Below are 19,996 nucleotides of genomic sequence, written 5' to 3' on the forward strand. Positions count from 1 at the left end.
ACTGGCATGCCATGATACTTCACTGGTATGATGATAAAAAAGGATTTCAAAGGATGATTTGATTCTTCTCTCCAAAGTTATTGTTCTGTTCCCCAAGCAATCTAATATTAGGTGCCTTGCACTTGGCCAGAACAGAATGTAAGACCCACAGACAAATGAGTAACAGTTCAAACACAGTTTAATAGCATTGAAAGTTTAGGACTGACTCCTCCCATGAAGGTTAACTAATAAAGAATACTTGTGATGCTGGAAACAATTGGAGATTATTTGAAGAGCTTGTGGGCACCAATTCTGCCTTGCTTGCTTCCAAGAAAGTCTGCTCTGCTTCTTGCGTCTTCTGAGTTCTCCATGGTGACCTCTAACTGTTTTTCCTGCAATCTTGTTGAAACTTGCTTTCTCTGAGTTCTATACATCTCTAACACATACATAACATCTTAGACGACTGGGATATTGCTGTCTCCAGCCTTCCACAGACACCTGAAAAAAAGGCCCTTACTGCACGGGCCAAAAGCGGCGGCGGCTGGCCGGTAAAACAGCGTTTTGGCGGGGACTGCTCACACAGGCGCCGCTGCCAAATCACTGCAGCGGCTCCCGGTTCCCGCCCAAATGGTGTTTTTGAATCTTGCTCAGGGAGCGAGGTATTTTGGAAACACCGGCTTCCATTCGGTGCCATGCGAATGGCACCGGGTAGAAGCCGGCGTTTCTCTCCCAGCCCTCCCAAACGCTCCTTACCTCCGGTCGCCTTCTGTCATGTTGTGCAGGCCAGGAGACACACCCCCTGGCCTTATTCTCCAGTGTCGTCGCTCTGGCAAGGGGGCGTGTCCCCTGGCCTCCACAATGCGAAAGAAGGCGACCGGAGGTAAGGAGCGTTTGGGAGCGGCGCAGCCTGTGCGAAGGCTTTGCTGCTGCCGCCACTTCCAGCGGGACCATCCATGCGAATGGTCCTGCGGGCATGCGCCGGCATAAACTATGCCGACGCACCCCCCCCAGTGCCCGTGCAGAAAGGGCCATAAACAAACTGAAAAAAGGGACTGCTATCTAATGAGAGTTACTAAAGTGCTCTTTGCCTGTAGAGGGCTTCTTAGAGGGACAGGGTCTAAGGTTCCCTCCCACAGAATACTGTACAAAAACAATTACTGTATATACTCGGGTATAAGCCGAGTTTTTCAGCCCTATTTTAAGGCTGAAAAATGCCCCCGCGGCTTACACACGAGTCACTGCTTACCAGCTGGCTCTTCAGGCCTCTGCCAAGGCTGGAGGCATGGCCCAGGAGGGCCTCCCTGCGGCTACACAAGCCACTTGTTGCTGCCCTCCTGGAGGGTGAAGGGGGAACCCCGATGTCACTGCCCAAATAAGGAGCTCCCTCTGCCTCTTAGCTTCCCACCCTCGGCTTATACACGAGTCAGTAAGTTTTCCCAGGTTTTGGTAGTAAAATTAGATGCCTCGGCTTATACACGGGTCGGCTTATACAGAAGTATATCTGGGACCTGCCATTCCTCCCTCTTGGGGAGAGGATTTTGAATATGGAGCTGCTGGACGCCATTTATATTTATACTAGTATTTTTATTGTATTTATGAGACTTAGCTTTTACTGTTTTATCGCTGCTTTTAAAGATTTAGCCATTTTATGTTATATTATGTTTATTTTTGTACACTGCCCGGAGCCCCTCGGGGATAGGGCGGTATAAAAATCTAATAAATAAATAAATACGGGTAAACCCATTCTATCTAAGGGTATAACTGAGGCTTAAATAAAGGAAATAGTGAGGATATCTCTAGGGGCATGACAGTTATTCATTTTAACAAAATATATCATCTTCACATAGCATTGAGTTTCAGACAGCAGAATCTTAAAATAATGATTTTTTAAAAAATAGATTGTTGTCAAAAGTGCACTTTTTATTCTAGGGAGACCTTGTGACAAGATGCCAGCATTTCAGTAATGATATAAGCAATCTGTAACCTATTATAATTTTCTTTCAGAATAACTTAATTTTCATATTGTTTAATATGACTGGAATTTTAATAGCAATTTTAATTTAGAAAGAGAAGTATAGCATGCATTACTAATCACATAGAATCATGGATGAAATAGCAGTGCATCAAACTGTAGTCTTTAAATAACCAAATGTTTTAAAAGTATTTAACCCAGCATAAGGAATAGCATCAAGAAATTAAAGAATGTCATGCTTTGATAATCATAGCTTTCATAGACAAAAAACCTTAGAAAGGCATCAATTCTAAAAGTATTGTTAGATTCTAATCTATAAATTGTATTGCTGGATTCAAACTGGGATTAATATCAGTAGTACTTGCTTGTTGGACTAGCCATGCTGTTTTGTTTGGAGTTTTAATTATTTTCAAGTAATTTAAAGATAATTTGTTTGCATGTGTTTTCCAAAACCTATAATTTGACAAGAATGGTGTTATACTTAGATCACTTGGATTTCATAGTAATGTGAAGCGGTAATTTCTAAGCAATCAAAACTTACTTAAAAGAAATTTGTATTTAAAATGGTTGGATAGCACTTGGGGTAGAGAGAAAAGGAAAATAAGTTCTTTATTAGAAATGTGGATATTTTTAATAATAAATGTCACATGTCATTTCCAGATTTGTCAGTGAGATACTGCACTCTTGCAAGGGAGATTATCGTTGTAGCAATTTAGTAGACTCTAATAGTATAAAAGGTATGCTTTTTAAATGAAGGAGATTGGTTCAGTATTTAAAAAAAAACCTCATAAACTGTTTTAAACTGTCATTCCATGTTTCTGACTTACAATTAGATGATATTTCCAAAATGTCAATTCAAGATTTTCTTTCAACCATCATCCTAATAAAATCTGACAGCAAAGATATTATAGCCAAACTTTCCCCATAATTAGCATCAAGGATTTCACAAGGGTTAATCAGGAAAGTTGTATAGAGGGTTTCAATGAATGGCCATGAAAGTAGCAGTATGCCTTTAAAAAAATCTTTTAATGCAGCCAAGATGGATGACAATCAAGAGACAAATGTATGAGCAAAGCTATGTGGAGAGAATAGTTTTGTAGTGTATGATGTATGTTACGCAAATGAGCTTATTAGGACTCTCATCTATTTTATTATTGGTGCCCAATTTAATACAGGCATTTAAAAAACAATATTTCTGCCTGACTCCTTGGAAGGAAGAAGATACATTGATATAATTGAAAGCAAATGATTGCATGTTGTGCCATTTAATCATGTCATTTTTCAATGGCTGTTTCTTGCACTTCACTGCATGCTTATGGAATATTTAACTTCAGTATAGATTAGGTCCCAGTGCTGGCAACTGAGCACAGTTTTTATATTAGGTGACATTTTCTTTTAACCTCAAAATCAGTTAAAACACGCAGATTGGCCAGTGTTTTCTTTGGAAGATGACAAGTCATCATTCATTTCCAGTATGTGGCATTTGAGTTTGGGTGAGTTATTTTATTTTATTTTGAGAGATTACTTACTGTTGGTTGGACATCTCAGGCTCTAATAGAATGTCTTACTCTCACCTTTTATGAAGTACAGCTAAGTAAATTTTAAGATATAGGATTTAGCAACAAGAATTATGGAAGTGACTGAGAGGCAATATGGTTAGAGTGTCAGTTTTGAATCTCAAGAAACCTAGGTTCAAATATACACTTTGCCATGAAGCTTGCTGGATGACTGTGACACGCTGCTATAAATCAACTGGGAGGATTCATACAGCGTCTTAAAATTTGGGTAGCTGAGCTCCTTTAAAATAAAACATTTCCCTCAGTTGTTCTCCTCAGTTATAAAATATAGTTGGAGTAGCAGATATAAAGGATTTCAGTTCTCTGCCATGGAATAAGTTGTGTGGTGAGCAGAGGCGCAGCAAGGGGGGAAAGCGTCCAGTGCACTGGTGTGTCCTCCTGCCCTGCCACGCCCCCGGAACGTTCTGGCCACACTCCCACAGGGGTGCTCGCCTGGTGTGTCATGCCCACCACCACCCCGCCGCCCCCTTGGAGCTATGCCTCTGGTGGTGAGCAAGAAGGAAATGGGTGGATTTTCCACAGGGCAAATATAACAGCTGTAGGACACAATACAAACTTGGGGGAGCGGGGAGATTTTGCATGGGTCCCATCCCCAAAACAAGTTAGCCTCTTTTTATTTCCCTCAACCTGGGATTTTTCAAAATTACTAAACCAGTGATCCTTTTGTAAAATCTGGGTTGGAACTACTCCCATGAGAGTGACCAAGTAGGAAACACTTTATTTCCCTCCCTTCCACTGCACTGTCCACAGTCAGGGAGAATCTGCCTGCCACTGCCCTGCTGTTGCAGAGAGGCCCCTTTTTCTTTTGCATGTTGCACATGCACAGCTATGCAGGTGCAACTAATCATATTGTGGGGTGATCGACATAGCTGCAGGGGTTCATTGCTGCATGCCTGCACAGCAATGCAGGTGTTGCAGGAAATTTTTTAAAAAAGAAATGTCTCTGTGTGAAGGTGCAGAAGCAACCTGGATTTTTTCCATGTGCTTCAATTGCTGCCTGTACAGCATGTATGTGAATGGGAAAAAGGAAAACGAGTTCCTTTATAACCACTGCAACCTGTTAAACATTTGCATTGCGGAATCCACCATGAAGATCACTGAGGCAGGAGCTGCATAAAATAATATGATTTATGTATTTACAGGTTTTTTTTAAAGAACAGTTCATCAAAATGTGTTTCCGGACAGTCACAGGAGAAGCCCAGCCAAGGAATTTAAGCTAGTTCTGGCTTCAGGTTGTGATTTGAATTATTTTAAAGCTTGCAATTACAAACTGGCTTTCACTGCCTAGCCACTAGATTGGATCCTTTCACACACAGCGAAAAGGATTCCACTCACATCAGCCTGCCCTTTGTCAAGAGAGACTAAACAGCATCAGATCTCATTACCAGTCACAGGCCTTTCAATTGGGTACTCTGTCCCTTTGCAGAGGTAGAGTTGAACCACTCTGCCTAACTACCAGGGCTGTACCGCCCTAGGGACACGGGGATACCCATGTCCCCAGGCACATGCCTTTTGGTCATGTGAGGGGAGCTGGATGCCCCCCATATGACCAAATGATATGCACCCCAGCAACATGCCCCCAAGCCCCACCCCCAAGTAGCCAGCCTGCTTGAAGGCTGGGGTGGGGATGGGGCTCGAGGGCATGGCTCTGCCTCCCCTTGAACCAAGAGGGCATGCTCCTGCCTCCCCTGCACCTGGTGGGCCACACCCCAAGCACTGGGGCACAGGGTGCGGGGGTGGGGATGGGGGCGCCCAGAGAAGGAGTTGTCTCTGGGCGCCATTTCTCCTGATATGCCTCTGCTCACTACCAGAAATAGCTATCCTGTTAATTATTTCGCTTTCTTGTTGTGGCAAACTGCTGCTTCTCTCCAAATGCTATCCCCTCCCTGAAAGATGGTTAGATGATGTAGCTCTGGTGCACACAGTCTGTGGGGACTGTGTAGCCATGCCTCAACCAGAGGCATTTGGCAGTGCAGCTGCCAGCAAAACAACAGAAAGCTCCTGCTGACTGTAAAAAGCCTCATTCAGGGCAAGAGCTTAAGTTACCGTTTTTCGGTGGCTTAAGTATGCACTTGGAAAAGGGGGTGTGGGGTTCCCAGCCTGAAAGATCTCTGGAAGCTGACTAAAGTTGGCCCTGCCTCAGGAGTGCCCCTTCCCATTGGCATGGCCTCCTGCAGTGGAGGACTGGCGGTGCATGGGCAAACTGACACATTCAGCCACCACAGAGCCAGGTGAAGCAAGTGGCAATGATGCCGGCTCAGGTGCCACTTACAGTGCAGCTTCACTCCCCCCCCCCACTTTGGCTTGCACATCAAGATAAAATCTAAAATTTTTAGATGAACTCAAGTACTAATACAAGCTTGCTTACACATTAGTTTTGCTCAATGTGTAAACAAATAACCAGTCTGCTGATTGCTAAATCAGAATCTTAAGCCCTGGCACGTGCACTGAGCCAAGCAAATAGGCTGAGACTTGTGTGGTCACAGGGAGGAGCCAAGATTCTTCCCACTCTCTCCCTCCTACTGTACAGTGTGGTCAAAACACAGCAAAAAGGTAAGGTCTCTAGAAAAAAGAATAGTTCGGGCTCAGTGTCAGCAATATTGAAGTTCTGAGCAGACTGCAAATCATATTGGCTGTTGCTGGTGATCCGGTAGAAAGTCCTGTCTGAGGCCCTTTCCGCACGGGCTGTTTACAGTGCCCTAGGGATGGCAAAAATGTCATCCCTAGGGAGATGTTCGCATGGGGGGCGCAGCTGCTTCGCAGCCGCACCACCCTCGCTCCTCCCCAGCGGCGCGAAGCCGCCATTATCCAACCTCGCTCCCCGAGCGAGGTTTTTGGGAAATGGCAGCTTCCAGCCAATGCCATGCGAATGGCAGCGGCTGGAAGGCACCATCCCTCCCCCCCTTTCCCGATCAACTTACCTTCCCTGCGACTGTCCGGCATGTCACCGAGGCCTGGGGACACGCCCCCCTGCCCTGCGACTCCGGAGCGGTCGTGCAGTGCAGGGAGGCGTGTCCCCTGGCCTCGGAGACGCACCGGACGGTCGCAGGGAAGATACGTCAATCGGGCAACGGCGCTCCGCGGTGCCGTCTTCCCTGTTGTTCCCAGGACCATTCATGCGAACGGTCCCAGGGGGATTGAGTCAGCGTCATGTACGCCGACCCAACCCCCAGCGTGGCCATGCAGAAGTGGCCTGAGAGTCATGACAGGTGTATAATTTATAGTATAGTGGGGCTGTTGGAAATGCACTTCATTCAGAGGGGTATCTTCCTGTCTGTTCCTGACAGCCAGCATTAGAAGCTGGCTCTGGACAGCATTCATTGACTAGATTCAATTATAAACCATCTGCATCATCACAGTACTCAGAAAAGTATAGACTCACAGCCTCCATGAAGTTGTAGCGACACTGAGGCCCCTTCTGCCCATAATGAACTTTCAATCCACTTTCAATGCACTTTGCAGCTGGATTTTACTGTGCGAAACAGCAAACAATTGTGAAAGTGGATGAAAGTACATTATTCTGCATGTGAGGAAGGAGCCATATAGTTCCCAGTTGAATGTGGTTGCGTGTGGGACAGGAACATTTATAAAGTGTGTGTGTGGGAGGGGGGGTTATAGGGCCATGTTCATTTGGGAACTTGAAGACACATGCTTCATTGGTTGAACCAGTGTTTAATTCATTGGTATGTGTATGCGTTATGTAGGGGAATAGTAATGAAACCCAGGAAAGCAAACAAGGAACCCAGGAAAACCCAGTAAACCAAATATGTTCAGGGAAAAGCAGCCCTACTGTAAAAGGAATAACAAAAGACTGGGTTTATTTTGCCATAAATAGCTCTTTTGAAATTCAGCATTTAAAATTCACAATTATGAAAAACACGAAGTGTTGTTATTACAGGAATAATGACTATTACAGGAGTTAAGCAATTGAAACAGTTACAGAATGCATTTTATCAATAAGTGGAACATCTGCAAGAAATGTCCACCTGCTGATACTTTTCCATGAAATGCACTTAATCGTTTTAAGACATCTTCTAATGAATCCTTATCAGGATTAACATTTTGCACACAAATACATTTAGGCATTAAAATATCCATTATCAATGAGACTGCATTGTCTTGTTTACCCTTGTTCATTAATAAGCAATCTGTTAAATGTTAGAACAGACCAATAGTGCAAGTGGAAGATGATTAGTAAATAATTCTGTCATTTTTATGGATATAATAATATTTTTGTTGAAAATTTTTAATTTGAGAATCACTTTCCCATTAACTGTAGATATAAAAGTAATAAAGATGCTAGAAACAAAGATATATTAAAGATATTGATAGACATACATACACACACTAGTACCATTATTAAATGTATTTACCACATATATATGAAAACATACTCAGGAAAAAATACTGTACAAAACTTCCGAATTTAATTTCCTTGTTATTTTTAACTAGTGGCAGTATTTCAGTATTTTTAAATTGTTTTTGGAACATCACTTTATAAATACCATCAGCAACATAGATGTTGTTCAGGTACCAGAATCTATAAACAGCTCTTATATTTCTCACAAGACTTTTCATATTAAGTATAATTCTGCACCTAAACCTCCCTGAAAAGAAACCTGAAATGCTGGGGTGATAACTTAGATTTTTCTCATGGGGTTATGTACTTTCATCTGTAGCATCCTGCAGAGAGAAACAGATGTTGTCAAGTTACAATTTAAATTGCCTTGTAAGCTCCTGAATGTGAACAAGTCTTCCATGCTATGATATGGTAGAAGCAGTATACTACACCCTTGGCAACTTAGTAAAGGGAACTCAGTGAGGGGCATGGCAGAAGGATTCATCTTCCAAGACACTTGTGGCATATTCCCCCTTGATGTTTCTATTCTAAAAATATTTAGCATACCTTAATGTTGGCTGCAGATGTGCAAAGAGCAGTACTGGAGCAAAGAGATGTAGGATAAGACAAATAAAAAGACCCACAGGAGAAGGGAATTGGCTCTTTCCCACATTCCCCTTCCCCTAAAGTCTTTTGTGATTCTTAAAAGCTGATTTAGGGAGCTGGTGAAGCCTTTTGAGCAAAATGACACTGGGAATATGGAGCTACATTTAGGAGGGGAAATCAGTCAAAGTCACCTCCACCGTTTTTGTATGCCCATGAAGCTTCTGAAAGCGTACAGACATGTCATCATAGACAGCATAGCAACTACATACTATGTTTTCCCCTAGAGAAGTGTTCTCACAAGCAACCACATTACTTATATAATGTATTAAGTGGAGCTTCGTTAAGAGAGGCTTGAAATTTATATCCTGAATTTTGGACCATTTTGGTTTCTTATCCTGCATGGAATCATACAGAAACTATGTGTACAGTTTTTGTTTGTATTAAAAGGCATTTTGAAGCTAAAATATAAAACATTTTCTGCTGGAATTCTGCACAGCTAATGTTTGGAAAACGTTTTATCTTTTCCCCTCAAAGTGTTTTATTTTGAAAACACTAAATAGCGTTTATTTTTCCCCATGTCGCTTTCAAAACGTTCCCTGCTTGCTGTGCAGAAAGGACAGAACGTTTTATTTTTCCTGCCTGACTTACCAGCTTCCACTTTCAACTTCTCCACAACTTGCTGCCACCATTTCCTGCTGCTGTGGAGAGTCTCCATGCCTGCCTTGTTTGCTGAAGGTTTCCCACTGAGGTTTCCTCTGCTAGCAGCTCATTCACTTGTTATTTTCATTTTAAAAATATATGAATAAAGTTTGTTTTGCCTGGCGATCCTGCACACGTGTTGTTTTTTTCTTTTTTCTTATTGTTTTGAGGGTTCTGTCTTTATAGCTATGACAATACGATATGAGAATTGCAGCTGCTCAAAGGCCTGGTCTACCTCCCATTAAGAACCAATGGGTAGGCCTGTTCTCCACAGAGAACAAGTTTACCCAATGCTTCTTAATGAGAAGTAGACCAGTCCTCCAAGTGGCTGTGATCATAGCATGATGTCGTGGAGGGCTGGTCTACCTACAATTGAGGGTAGACGGATAGGTCTACCCAATGTACTTTTTACAGTGAAATGACTTGCAGATGAGCTGCTAGCAGAGGAAGCCTTTATGGGAAACCTTCAGCAAGTGGAGGGAGGGATGGAGAATCCCCTGCAGCACAAAATGGCTGGCACAACAAAATGAACCTGACAAGCTTTAGTCAGCAAATGGAGGTGGGGTGAGAATGAAAAAGAAATGTTTTGGCTGGCAACACTTTATTTCTCCCATTCTGTGCAGAAGAAAAAAGCTAAAGTTGTTGTTTTTAAAATGTTTGCAAGACATTTTATTTCCTTTGTGCAGGATGGACCATAGACATTTACTCAGTAAGTATGGAATGTTGATGAGAATGCATCATTTAGACAGATGCTTTCTTGAAATAAGGAATAAAGTTTTACTATTACAAGTCATACCAGTCTTAATTAGATTCTACAACTGCCCTCTGAATTTTTATATTATAATGGAATATATAAAGCACTGACATTGGCCCTTCTTCTGTCCACAGTCCCTCTGCTGTGAAATCAAGCAGAGACGCCGGGGAGTAGGCTCAGTGTTGCGTTTGTGCCAGCACCTCCTCGATGACCAAGAGACCTGTAATCTGAATGCGGATCACCAGTCTATGCAACTGATAATTGTAAATCTTGAAAGAAGATGGGAAGCCATTGTCATGCAAGCTGTTCAGTGGCAATCTAGGCTGCAGAAGAAGTTGTCAAAAGATTCAGTAAGTGACATCTGCATGACATTCTTTTTTCTCACATCTGCCCATATCAGGCATCCCCTCCCCCCCCAAAAAAGTTTATAAAATTCTTTCAACTTACTTTTGATGTCTTCACTGAAGGTGCTATTGCAGCCAAATAATTAGGTTCCTGAACTTGTCTCAAACTTATAATGGTCTTGTCAACAGAATCAACTGATTAATGTGCTGTGCACAAACTCCGAGCTGTGTTTTTTAACTGCTTAGATTCTAATCCTTTTTTTGGCGCTGAATGTAAAATTGAAACCAGTGGCCGATAAGGACAGCCATCCCCTATAAGGATTAGACTAGCATAGTTCACACAGGTTATAGCATGATATAGTACGATCACGTCTCTGAATCTTTGAAATGCAGATCTGAATGTTCCATTGGTCCACTGGTTGTGCGTGCGTGCGTGCGTGCGTGCGTGCGTGCGTGCGTGCGTGCATGTATGTATATAATGCTGCTTTCTTCACCCACCTTAGCATACAATGTGACTGGTAGAAACAAAGAGCAGGGAATAAATTCTGTGTCATTAATGGTGCGTTAAATTGCAGAATGATAAAACTTTGAAGGTTCTACATGTAATTCATGCAGTACCTTTTATTAGGATCTACCCAATGACATATAACGGTATGCAAGCTTTTGTGCTCACCAAAATTCTTTATCAGGCCAGATGTTCTAAAAATAATGGAAAATTATGAGGGGAGGAGAAAAGCCGATATTTCTGGTCCGGACCATGTCTTAAGAACATGACTTGGAAAATATGCTTTGTTAATTCCCTCAAAAAAATTGTAACATCTGGCCCGATGATTAATTCTGGTGAACTCAAAAGCTTGCCCACTGTTATTGGTCATTGGGTAGACCCTAATTAAAGGTATTAAATGGACTATGTTCTTGGGTTTGTTGGTATTTTATTTTACTTTTGAACCAACCTGGCTGTAAATAACTTCTTTCTGTACATAATCTTATTCAACATCCAGTGAAAGGGACATGGCTCTGTGGTAAAGCATGAGCTTTGAATACAGATGTTTTGCCAGTTGAAGCATGTCAAGTAGTAAATTTGGGAGGATACATTTCTCACCTGAAACCCTAGAGCAGTGATGGCGAACCTATGGCACGGGTGCCAGAGGTGGCACTTGGAGCCCTCTATGTGGGCACGTGCACACAGAGTTCCTCATGTGGGGGTGGAAAATCAACCCCCCCACACACACATCTAGGCTGGCCTGGGCCACTGAGCACGACATGCACGCACCACGGTGGGCAGGGAGGACTCAGTTGGCGGGCCTGGTGCCTGTGCTCCAGGTGGCTGCTGCCCGAGGGGGAGGGGGCGCAGAGGAGGCAGAGATGCTACAGAGGCACAGAGCGATGCGTGCCGGACTTGCTGGAGGCTAGAGCAGACTGGCTCCTGCTCGAGCGGGTGGGGCGGAGGAAGAGGGAGCCAATCAGTTTTTTCTAAACTAAAACCTCAGCATTCAGGTTAAATTGCCAGGTTGGCACTTTGCAATAAATAAGTGGGGTTTGGGTTGTAATTTGGGTACTCGGTCTCAAAAAGGTTCGCCATCACTGCCCTAGAGCTTCTGTTGATGTATACTACAGTAGTATACACTTACTGAACTGAATGAACCAACAGTCTGACTTACAGCAAAGTCCTATTGGGGTTGGAGGGGAATCTGCTCTTGAAGCATTTGCCCAGGCCACCAGCATAAGTGGCAATTACACAATCAGGGAGGGCAAACTGGAAAGGGGCAGGTGACACATGGCGCCACAGCACCTAACCCAGAAGAGCCTGTGCGTTGCCTAAACCTGTCTGCCAGTGCAATTGAGGGCAGGCTAGGACAGTTCCCCAGGGGATGGAACTGTCTTTAGTCAGCTTCCACCAGACTTTTGAGCTAGGAATGACCCTAGCACAGGCTTCGGACTTATATGACCTGTGGAGAAATAGCTCCTTCCCCCCTCCCTTTTCTTTTTCTTTTTCCACCTCCCTTTCTCCAGGCAGGTACCATAGATTGGGAGGACTTAGAAATTCCAGATGGACATCAGGAAGTGCTACCTGACCTAGGGGGAAAAGATATATTGACCCACTCTGACCAGGTCAAAGGAGGGTGGGGTCTGGGATCTGATAAATTGCTGAGAGGAGAGGGGTGAGGTCTCTTTTGAAGGTTTTTCTGCTGGGACACAGAAAGGAGAAGACCTCTGGCCAGGGCTGCGAAGGCAGCAGCCATTTTTGAGCCATGTGCTCTTCCAAGGAGCACACCCAGCTTGCCAGGTAATGAGGACTCTTTAAGAATTGCAGCCTTTTAAGCTTTAAGGACCTACCCTATTTTCCACAACTGCTAGCTAGGGTATATACAGGAATAGGGACAGTGGATTTGCCATTTCATCTCCTTTGTTTTGGAAATCCTTGCTCAATCTGGTGCTGTGCTAAAATATACTGGTATCCATTTTTATTTTTAATAAATACTTTTAAACCTTTGATGTGGAGAACGGTTCTCTGTACCACAAATGGTCTTGGATGTGCTATCTAAACAGGAGAGAGAGAAAGGCTGAGCAGCTTTTCCTCCAGGACCTCCAATCTACCCTGTAGAACCCAGGAGAGAGGAACCAAGGGGAAACTGAGGCGGGGAATCCTGGCCTTCCCCAGTGGGCAATTCCTCTTGGTCAGGTGGTGGCAGCAGTTTACCCAGAGAGAAAGCAAGCCCTCCCCAGGAAAAGTTGGCAATCTCTGGGAGAGTGCAAAGAGCGGAATGGGGCCTGCCAGGCAAAGCAAGCCCGTTCTGCCACATGACCCTTTTGGATTTAGACCTAAACTCTGTTTATCCTATGGAGGACTTTCAGGCAGCTGAGGATTCTCTGTTTTGTGTTGCCTCCCCATGGCTTCTGGAAGGCCTATGGAGACGGCGGCGCTGTCCTTAGCCACCAGCATCTGCATTGGGCTGTTAGCATAACTTCTCTAATGTTTAAAAACTTTGCTGATAGATGCTAGTATAACTTATCGCCTTCACCCTAAAATAAAATTGAAATTCTGTTCCTTGGATGCAATGAACATTTGTAAAAAGAACATGCTTGCAACTAAGAAGATAAATAGAGTTTCTGCTTTTATTCCTCTGGAAATGTCAGCAGCTGCAAACTACCTGCACTGCTTTGGTTTGGTTTGTTCGCCACTTTAATTTCACCTTATAGCACTTACAGTTACTATTATCATGTGCTTGGAGTAGAGGCAAGAGGCAGCTGTGAAAACAACACTGCAGGCTGCTGAACACAAGTGTAAGCAGGCGCTGCAACTGGAACCCACTCTTATCTTTTCCATGAGAGCTGCTGCTGCGTGTAACTGCAGTTCCTCTAAATAAGCCACTATGTTCTAATTAAAGGTGAATACTGCTCTTGCAGCGGGAGTGAAGTAGTCTTGTGGCTCTATTTGGATAGGAATCGATTGGGAGGTAAGGTGGGGGAGTGTTACAAGCACTGTGTGTTTTCTTGATGTCAGAATGCCAGAGAACTTCACAAGCTCCACACTGCTTTGTTCCCTCTTTGCCTGGGGTAACTGAGACTTGTTTGCTGGACTGAATTACCTTTCACCTGATAGGGCAGACAACTTCCCTTCTCCTGAGAAATGGCAACTCACAGTATAGTTATTTCACTGTAATTGCAGGCATTACTTTTGTTTTTAGAGGCTTCTTGCTGCACACATGTACGTAATGTGAAAGTAGGGGTATCCATACTACATCTCCAGGTTTCTCAGGTGATAAAATAGAATCAAAGCACTGTATTTGGAAGTGAATTTAGTTTGTCTCTCTCTTCCAGTTCCAAGCTGGCATATACAACATTTCCTTTCATTCAGTTCCTGTGTAGTCATTTCTTGGGCTGATCCCAAGACTGCTTTCTCTGCTTTGCCTATCTCTCCACACTTGATGGTGTGCCAGTCTTGGCACATGAATAGTATCCCCTGGAAACAAGTTTTTTTTTAAAAAAAATGAGGTTGTCCACAGTATACTGTAATATGTGAAAACAAATGGGATGTGTTTACATCACTGATGGCATCTGACTTGGTATTGGCAAGAGTCACTGACAGTGAAAACACAGCCCTGGCTGATTAGATGTTTTACGGAAGTGCAGAACTTGCTTCCACCTTCCTTCTGTTTGTTTAATTCATATACCAAAATTTTCTTAGGCACACTATTGCTCACTTTCCTTCAAGGGTTATGTTAAAATAGAATCGAGATTTCGTTATTCATTTGATAGATTTTAAGATCTATTTAAATTATTTGCTGTTTCCTACCTTCAGTCAGTTACTGTTTCTAAGAACTAACATTATTTCAAAAAAAAGTTGAATATTCTGTAAACATGAATATTTAATAAAAGATTCCTTTTGAGAGGCAGAAGTAAAAACCTTCTAAGAACTAAAATAAATAAATAAGTACAAGTAAAATAAGCTCCATGTTGATTCAACATGAATTCTTCAACCCTTGATAAGTGGATTGGGCAAACCATCTTGGGGTGGTTTTGCGTGTCAAAATTGCTCTGTGGCTTATCTGGGGAGCATACCTGCTGCTGGCCTTCTCACCCTACTTGTAGCTCCCCACTGCTGCCCGACTCTTTCCTTCGCTCGTGTCAGGGCTGGTGAGGGAAGCCCTGAATGATTCCCCACAAGCCCAGGGCTTTCCCATGAGTACTGCTTAAGCACTGCAAGCTCTTCTGCAGTCTCTTTCATGCATACATGGGCAGTCTCCATTTCCTGCATTCGGATTGGCTGAATCTTGCCCCATTCCCCCCATTCACTTGCACTATTTTAGTTTTAAATTACTCTGAACACAAAACAGGTGCTGAAAATTGGTGCCCTCAACCCCCCCGTCTGAAATCCTTGTGTGTGCAACAGGATTGCCATCCTCCACTCCCCCATCTAAAATCTAAATCTAAAATCCTTACGTGTGTGAGAGAATCGCCACCCTCCCTTTTGTGGTGCCTGTACACACTGTTTTTCTGCCCAAGGTTTCTCCCTCCTTTCTGAAAACCAAGGTATCTCCCTCTGTTTTTTTTTTTCACTTTTTTCACTTTTTTTTCACTTGATGCCGATTCTCAGTGCCTGTCCATTGGTGGGGCAGGTCAGAGCAGCGAGGTGGGAAAATTGGCCCCAGTTCTGCTATGGAGGAGTTTTGTACAGCAGTGGAAGCCTCCAGAGCAACAAAAGAGCATTTCAAAAGAACCTCAACCTTTGCAGTTCAGGAAATTCATGGAGCAAAGTCAATGCCGTGGGGCAGCTCTGGGGCAGAAACATGGCAGCCACACTGCAGCACCGCGGGCAGTGCAAAACTCTCAATTGCATCGGGGCATTCCCCATGCCAACAGAGGAGTGATTTCAAATTGGCCTTGGTAGATTTTTTCTTATTTGGTCAACATATTGCAAAAAGGTAGAAACTTTCTCTCACTATTTCTTAAAATTCTGGAACAATCCTCAACACTCTTTCAGCACTCAGTCAGGCATTTTGTAAAGTCTATTTGCATAAAGTTTTATTTCATTTAATTAATTCATTTAATGAAGTGAAAAGGATTTTCGAATTGTTGAGACTGACAGCCTGTAAAACTTATATTCAATATGTATTCAGCTCTGCAACAAATCTCCGCAATACCTTTTATTCTAGTCTACATCAGTCATTCCCAAATGGTGACTTGCACAAAATTGTGCTGCAGAACTAGCAATTTGCTAGTCAACTTCTGTTTGCCTTAACTGCTTGTCCCTATGAATCTCCATCTTTCCACATTCAAATTGTTTCCAAACATCCTGCTGGCTAATCAAACACCATCTCCAAACTGAGGGTAAAAACCCATTCAGTAGCTTGGGGAAGATCTTCCTATCTGATTCTTGTTCTTGTAGATGGATTTTTGTGTGTTTATGTGCTATAGTTTGTAGAAGTTACTTCAAACTCGACATTCTGTATTCTTCTGTGTATGACTAAATAACTGCCACTTTTGAGAAGAGTATGCCTAATAAACCAAGTTGGTCTTCAGATTTATTACAGTACATTTATTTTGTGTTTGAGTAGAAAAATCTGAAATTGATGAGTGGCCTTTGTCTCCGTGTCTTTCTTCATCTCTGTCCCATATTCACTTTAGAACCTTGACTCCCAGAGAACTGACCAAAATCCTCAGGAAAATATAAAATTGGAAGATATGACAAAGGGCTTCATTTAAGACTTCATCCAGATTATTTACTCCCTCATCAGAAAAGCAACATAGACCTCAGATAACGTGCGTCCACTTACGGTCTTAATGTAGCCAATCCTGCAGTCATGCGTCCATTTACAAAACACATGCATGTACAGATACAGCTTTAGGGCTCTAAGCAAATTTTGAGGCTTTGAGAAAAAGCTGAAAAGTATCCAGGCCCAAATGTGTACCATTGTGTTCCTTACTTTTTTGGAATTCCTGAACTCATGAAGTAGAAGCTGCTCATGTAAATAGGATTATCAGCTACAGGGATTCGTGCTAATTCTACCAAAATAAGCTTTTTATCAGGTTTTCAGTTCATTATCTATGATTTCTCTGACCTTGCTTTGAAATGTGATCTGTATAAAAAACCTTTCTTTCTAACCCAACTCAGCAGCTATTAAATGCATTGGAACAATACCTTCAGGAGTTAGGAATGCTTTGGCTGGAATCTGAATCGCTGCAATATTCCTGACTTAGTTTACTCATATGGTTAAAAATGTAATCCCTTTCCACCTGGCAAATTTTTTGTCTGCTGCTGAGCCCTTCTGTATGTACAGTGTACTATGTGTCTGCAATTCCCATGTGCTGTGGCTTTGAAAGCATGCTGTACATCCAGCCACATAATTGAAAATAATAAGGCCACAATAAATGGGATGGCCTTAGGGTATAACACCCAAGGGATTCAATTGGTGTCGCTCTGCATCAATGTCCATGCATCATGGTAATTGAGGTAACATAACCAATTACCACATTTTAATTAGAGTTGTAAGAACTTGAAAAATTCTGCACTTGTGAGACAGCTCACTTAAAAAACAAACCCATGTGTTCTCTTTTCCAGAAGCCCTTTACTTGGATGCTTATTCTTGGAAGTCAAAGGGGTTGTTGAAAGTACTATTTCAGAAAAGGTTGGGAAAAAATCCCAGATTCTTTATAATGAATGAAAAGCAAACCTGAAAAAAATGGGTGAAAATGCTGCATTGCTGTAAAGCTGATATTCTCATCCACTTCTTCTTTTGTGCTTTGCTGTCACTTTAGGGGAAAGAAAACTGTTCCTTATAAAGTTTGAGTCGGACCTAAATTAAGCCTCTATGTTCTTCAGCTTTCTTATTTGTAAACAATTGGAGTGGGGGAGGGGGATTTGGTGCTGAGATGTTCCGTATAGTTTGAGAAATCATCTGTTAAAGACACAAATAGTATCATTTTGTCATTTGGCTACACATTGAAAAGATGTCCTAAGAGAGCTAGGAATCTGAAATGGCCTAATTGCAGTCTCAGTGATTATTCTGGAAAGTGAAAGCTAATAGGGAAAAAAGAAGAGTGTGAATTCAAAACTGTTGTATAAAGACCTCCTTCTGTATACTGGTGTGAAAATCAGAAAAGGGATTCTGAATCCTGCAGAAATTATTCACACCTGGTATATTCCTCTAATGCCAGAGACTACCTACATTGGTTTCTTTATTTACAAACTCTAAGTGCTTGCACTCAACTGTTTTGGCAGGGGGACGACTTCACACAAGTCCTGCCCCCAAAATGAGTCTGCCCCGTTTTATTTCCCTCAACCAGGATTTTCAAAAATTGGTTAACCAGCAGTCCTTTTTCAAAATCCCAGGTTGGAACCACTCCCAAGCAAATGGTCAGGTAGGAGGTGCTTTATTTCCCTCCTTTCCACTGTGCCATCCACAATCTGGGAGAATCTGCCTGCCATTGCCCTGCCATTGCAGGGAGGCCCCCTTTTCTTTCTCTAAAATTTTGCATGTTGCACATGCGCAGTTATGCAGGTGCAGCCAATCATATTGTGGGACAATTGGTATGGCTGCAGGGGTTCATTTCTGTATGCCTGAGCAGTTATGTATGTGTTGCAGGAAATAAAAAAAGGAGAAGCATCTCTGTTCAAAGGCGCGAAAGCAACCCAGATTGTTTACATGAGCTCCACCATTTCCTCACCAATAACATTTAAATGAGAGCATCCATGTCACCGTGCTTTAAAAAAAACTACTCAATCAACCAATGAGTAGTTTTCTGAAGCACTGTAACATGGATGCTCTCATTTGAATGTTATTTGTGAGGATTTCATCCTGATATAAAGGACAGGGCTGCATTCAGATGGGAGTTCAAAAACATGCCCCCACCATGGCAGCATCAGCAAGCAGAGCAGGAATGATTTCAACCCCCTCCCCTGTTTCCATGTAATTCACTGCTGTTGCTTCCCATTTTTCCTCCCCAACACAAAATGCAGAGGATTTTCAATACCTATTATTCGTCTTCATTGATCCACAAACATAAAACTTGTGCTTTGTGAATCTTTCTTGCTGGTTCAGGATGCAGGATGATGGTCTATAAAACATCTGAACTCCATTTACCTGCTTAAGGACTTTTCATTTCTTTTCATTTTTTGTCTAACTAGATATTACATTAATTAACTAGAAGTTATACATATTATGTTGTATTCATCCTGGTATCACACATTTGTTTTGCATTAAAAGCAATATTTTGATATTTCGTCCTGAAAGTGTAGATAGGTGGATGTTTACCTATCTGGGTTTTTTTAACTGTTCCCCATCAGTAAAAATGTGCCAACAGCAGTCTTCATAGGATTCCTGGAGGATGACTAAAATTAGATAATATGTTTAGAGTGTTCAAGATGGGCAGGAATCTTACAGAGCTAAAACCACAGTGGTATAATTTACAATCATGATTTTATTGACATAAAGCATATTTGCATTTAAGAAATAGTGGGGGGGGGGGTTAATAAAAAAAAATCATACCTCACTTTTAAATGGAAAATACTCAAATGGATTCTGCCCCAGATGTATTGACCAGCTGCTTAGAGACCATGGTGGTATGGCTGAAAGAAAGCTGGCTGAAACTAAATCCATCAAAAGTGTAAGTCCTGGGGCTGGGCTGGTGAAGGGTGAATGAGGACAGCCAATTACCAACACTTGATGGAGTGCAATTTGCATCTGTGCCACCCATCAAGAGTCTTGTGGTGATCTTTGAAGCTTCCTTAACATTGTAAGTTCAGGTCGCACATGTTGCTTGCCTGACCTTTTATCATCTTCACCAGGCAAGATTATTGGTACTCTATCTGTCCCAAATTGACTTGGCTACAGTGATCTATGCAATTCATTGCATAAATTAAATTTCTAGCTTTTATCGCTGCTTTTAAATGTTTAACTATTTTATATTGTTATTTTTATATGCTGTACACCGCCCAGAGCCCTTCGGGGATGGGGCGGTATAAAAGCCTAAATAAACAAACAAACAAACAAACAAACTGTCACCTCTGTATTGGACTACTGTAACTAGCTGTATGCAGAGCTACGTTTGGGCCTACTCCAGAAACTCTAGCTGGTGCAAAATGCAGCAGCACAGGTCCTTACTGGGACCCCATGGCATACACAGATTCAACCAGTGTTCTACCAGCTACATTGGTTCCACATGGCATATTGAATTAGTTTCCAGGTCCTGGTGCTTACCTTTAAAGCTCTGGGGCCATGGTAT

General features: G+C 42.5%; 1 protein-coding gene across 1 annotated transcript in view; it reads left to right on the top strand.

The window, feature by feature from the left end:
* The window catches only part of AKAP6 (A-kinase anchoring protein 6), a 289,841-nt gene that overhangs the window by 237,887 nt on the left and 31,958 nt on the right, over positions 1-19,996 (top strand). Inside the window, 1 exon segment of the mRNA XM_048484616.1 lies at positions 10,061-10,276. Coding sequence (XP_048340573.1) covers positions 10,061-10,276 — 216 coding nt within the window.

The sequence above is a fragment of the Sphaerodactylus townsendi genome, linkage group LG02, assembly GCF_021028975.2.
Source record: "Sphaerodactylus townsendi isolate TG3544 linkage group LG02, MPM_Stown_v2.3, whole genome shotgun sequence".
NCBI lineage: Eukaryota > Metazoa > Chordata > Lepidosauria > Squamata > Sphaerodactylidae > Sphaerodactylus > Sphaerodactylus townsendi.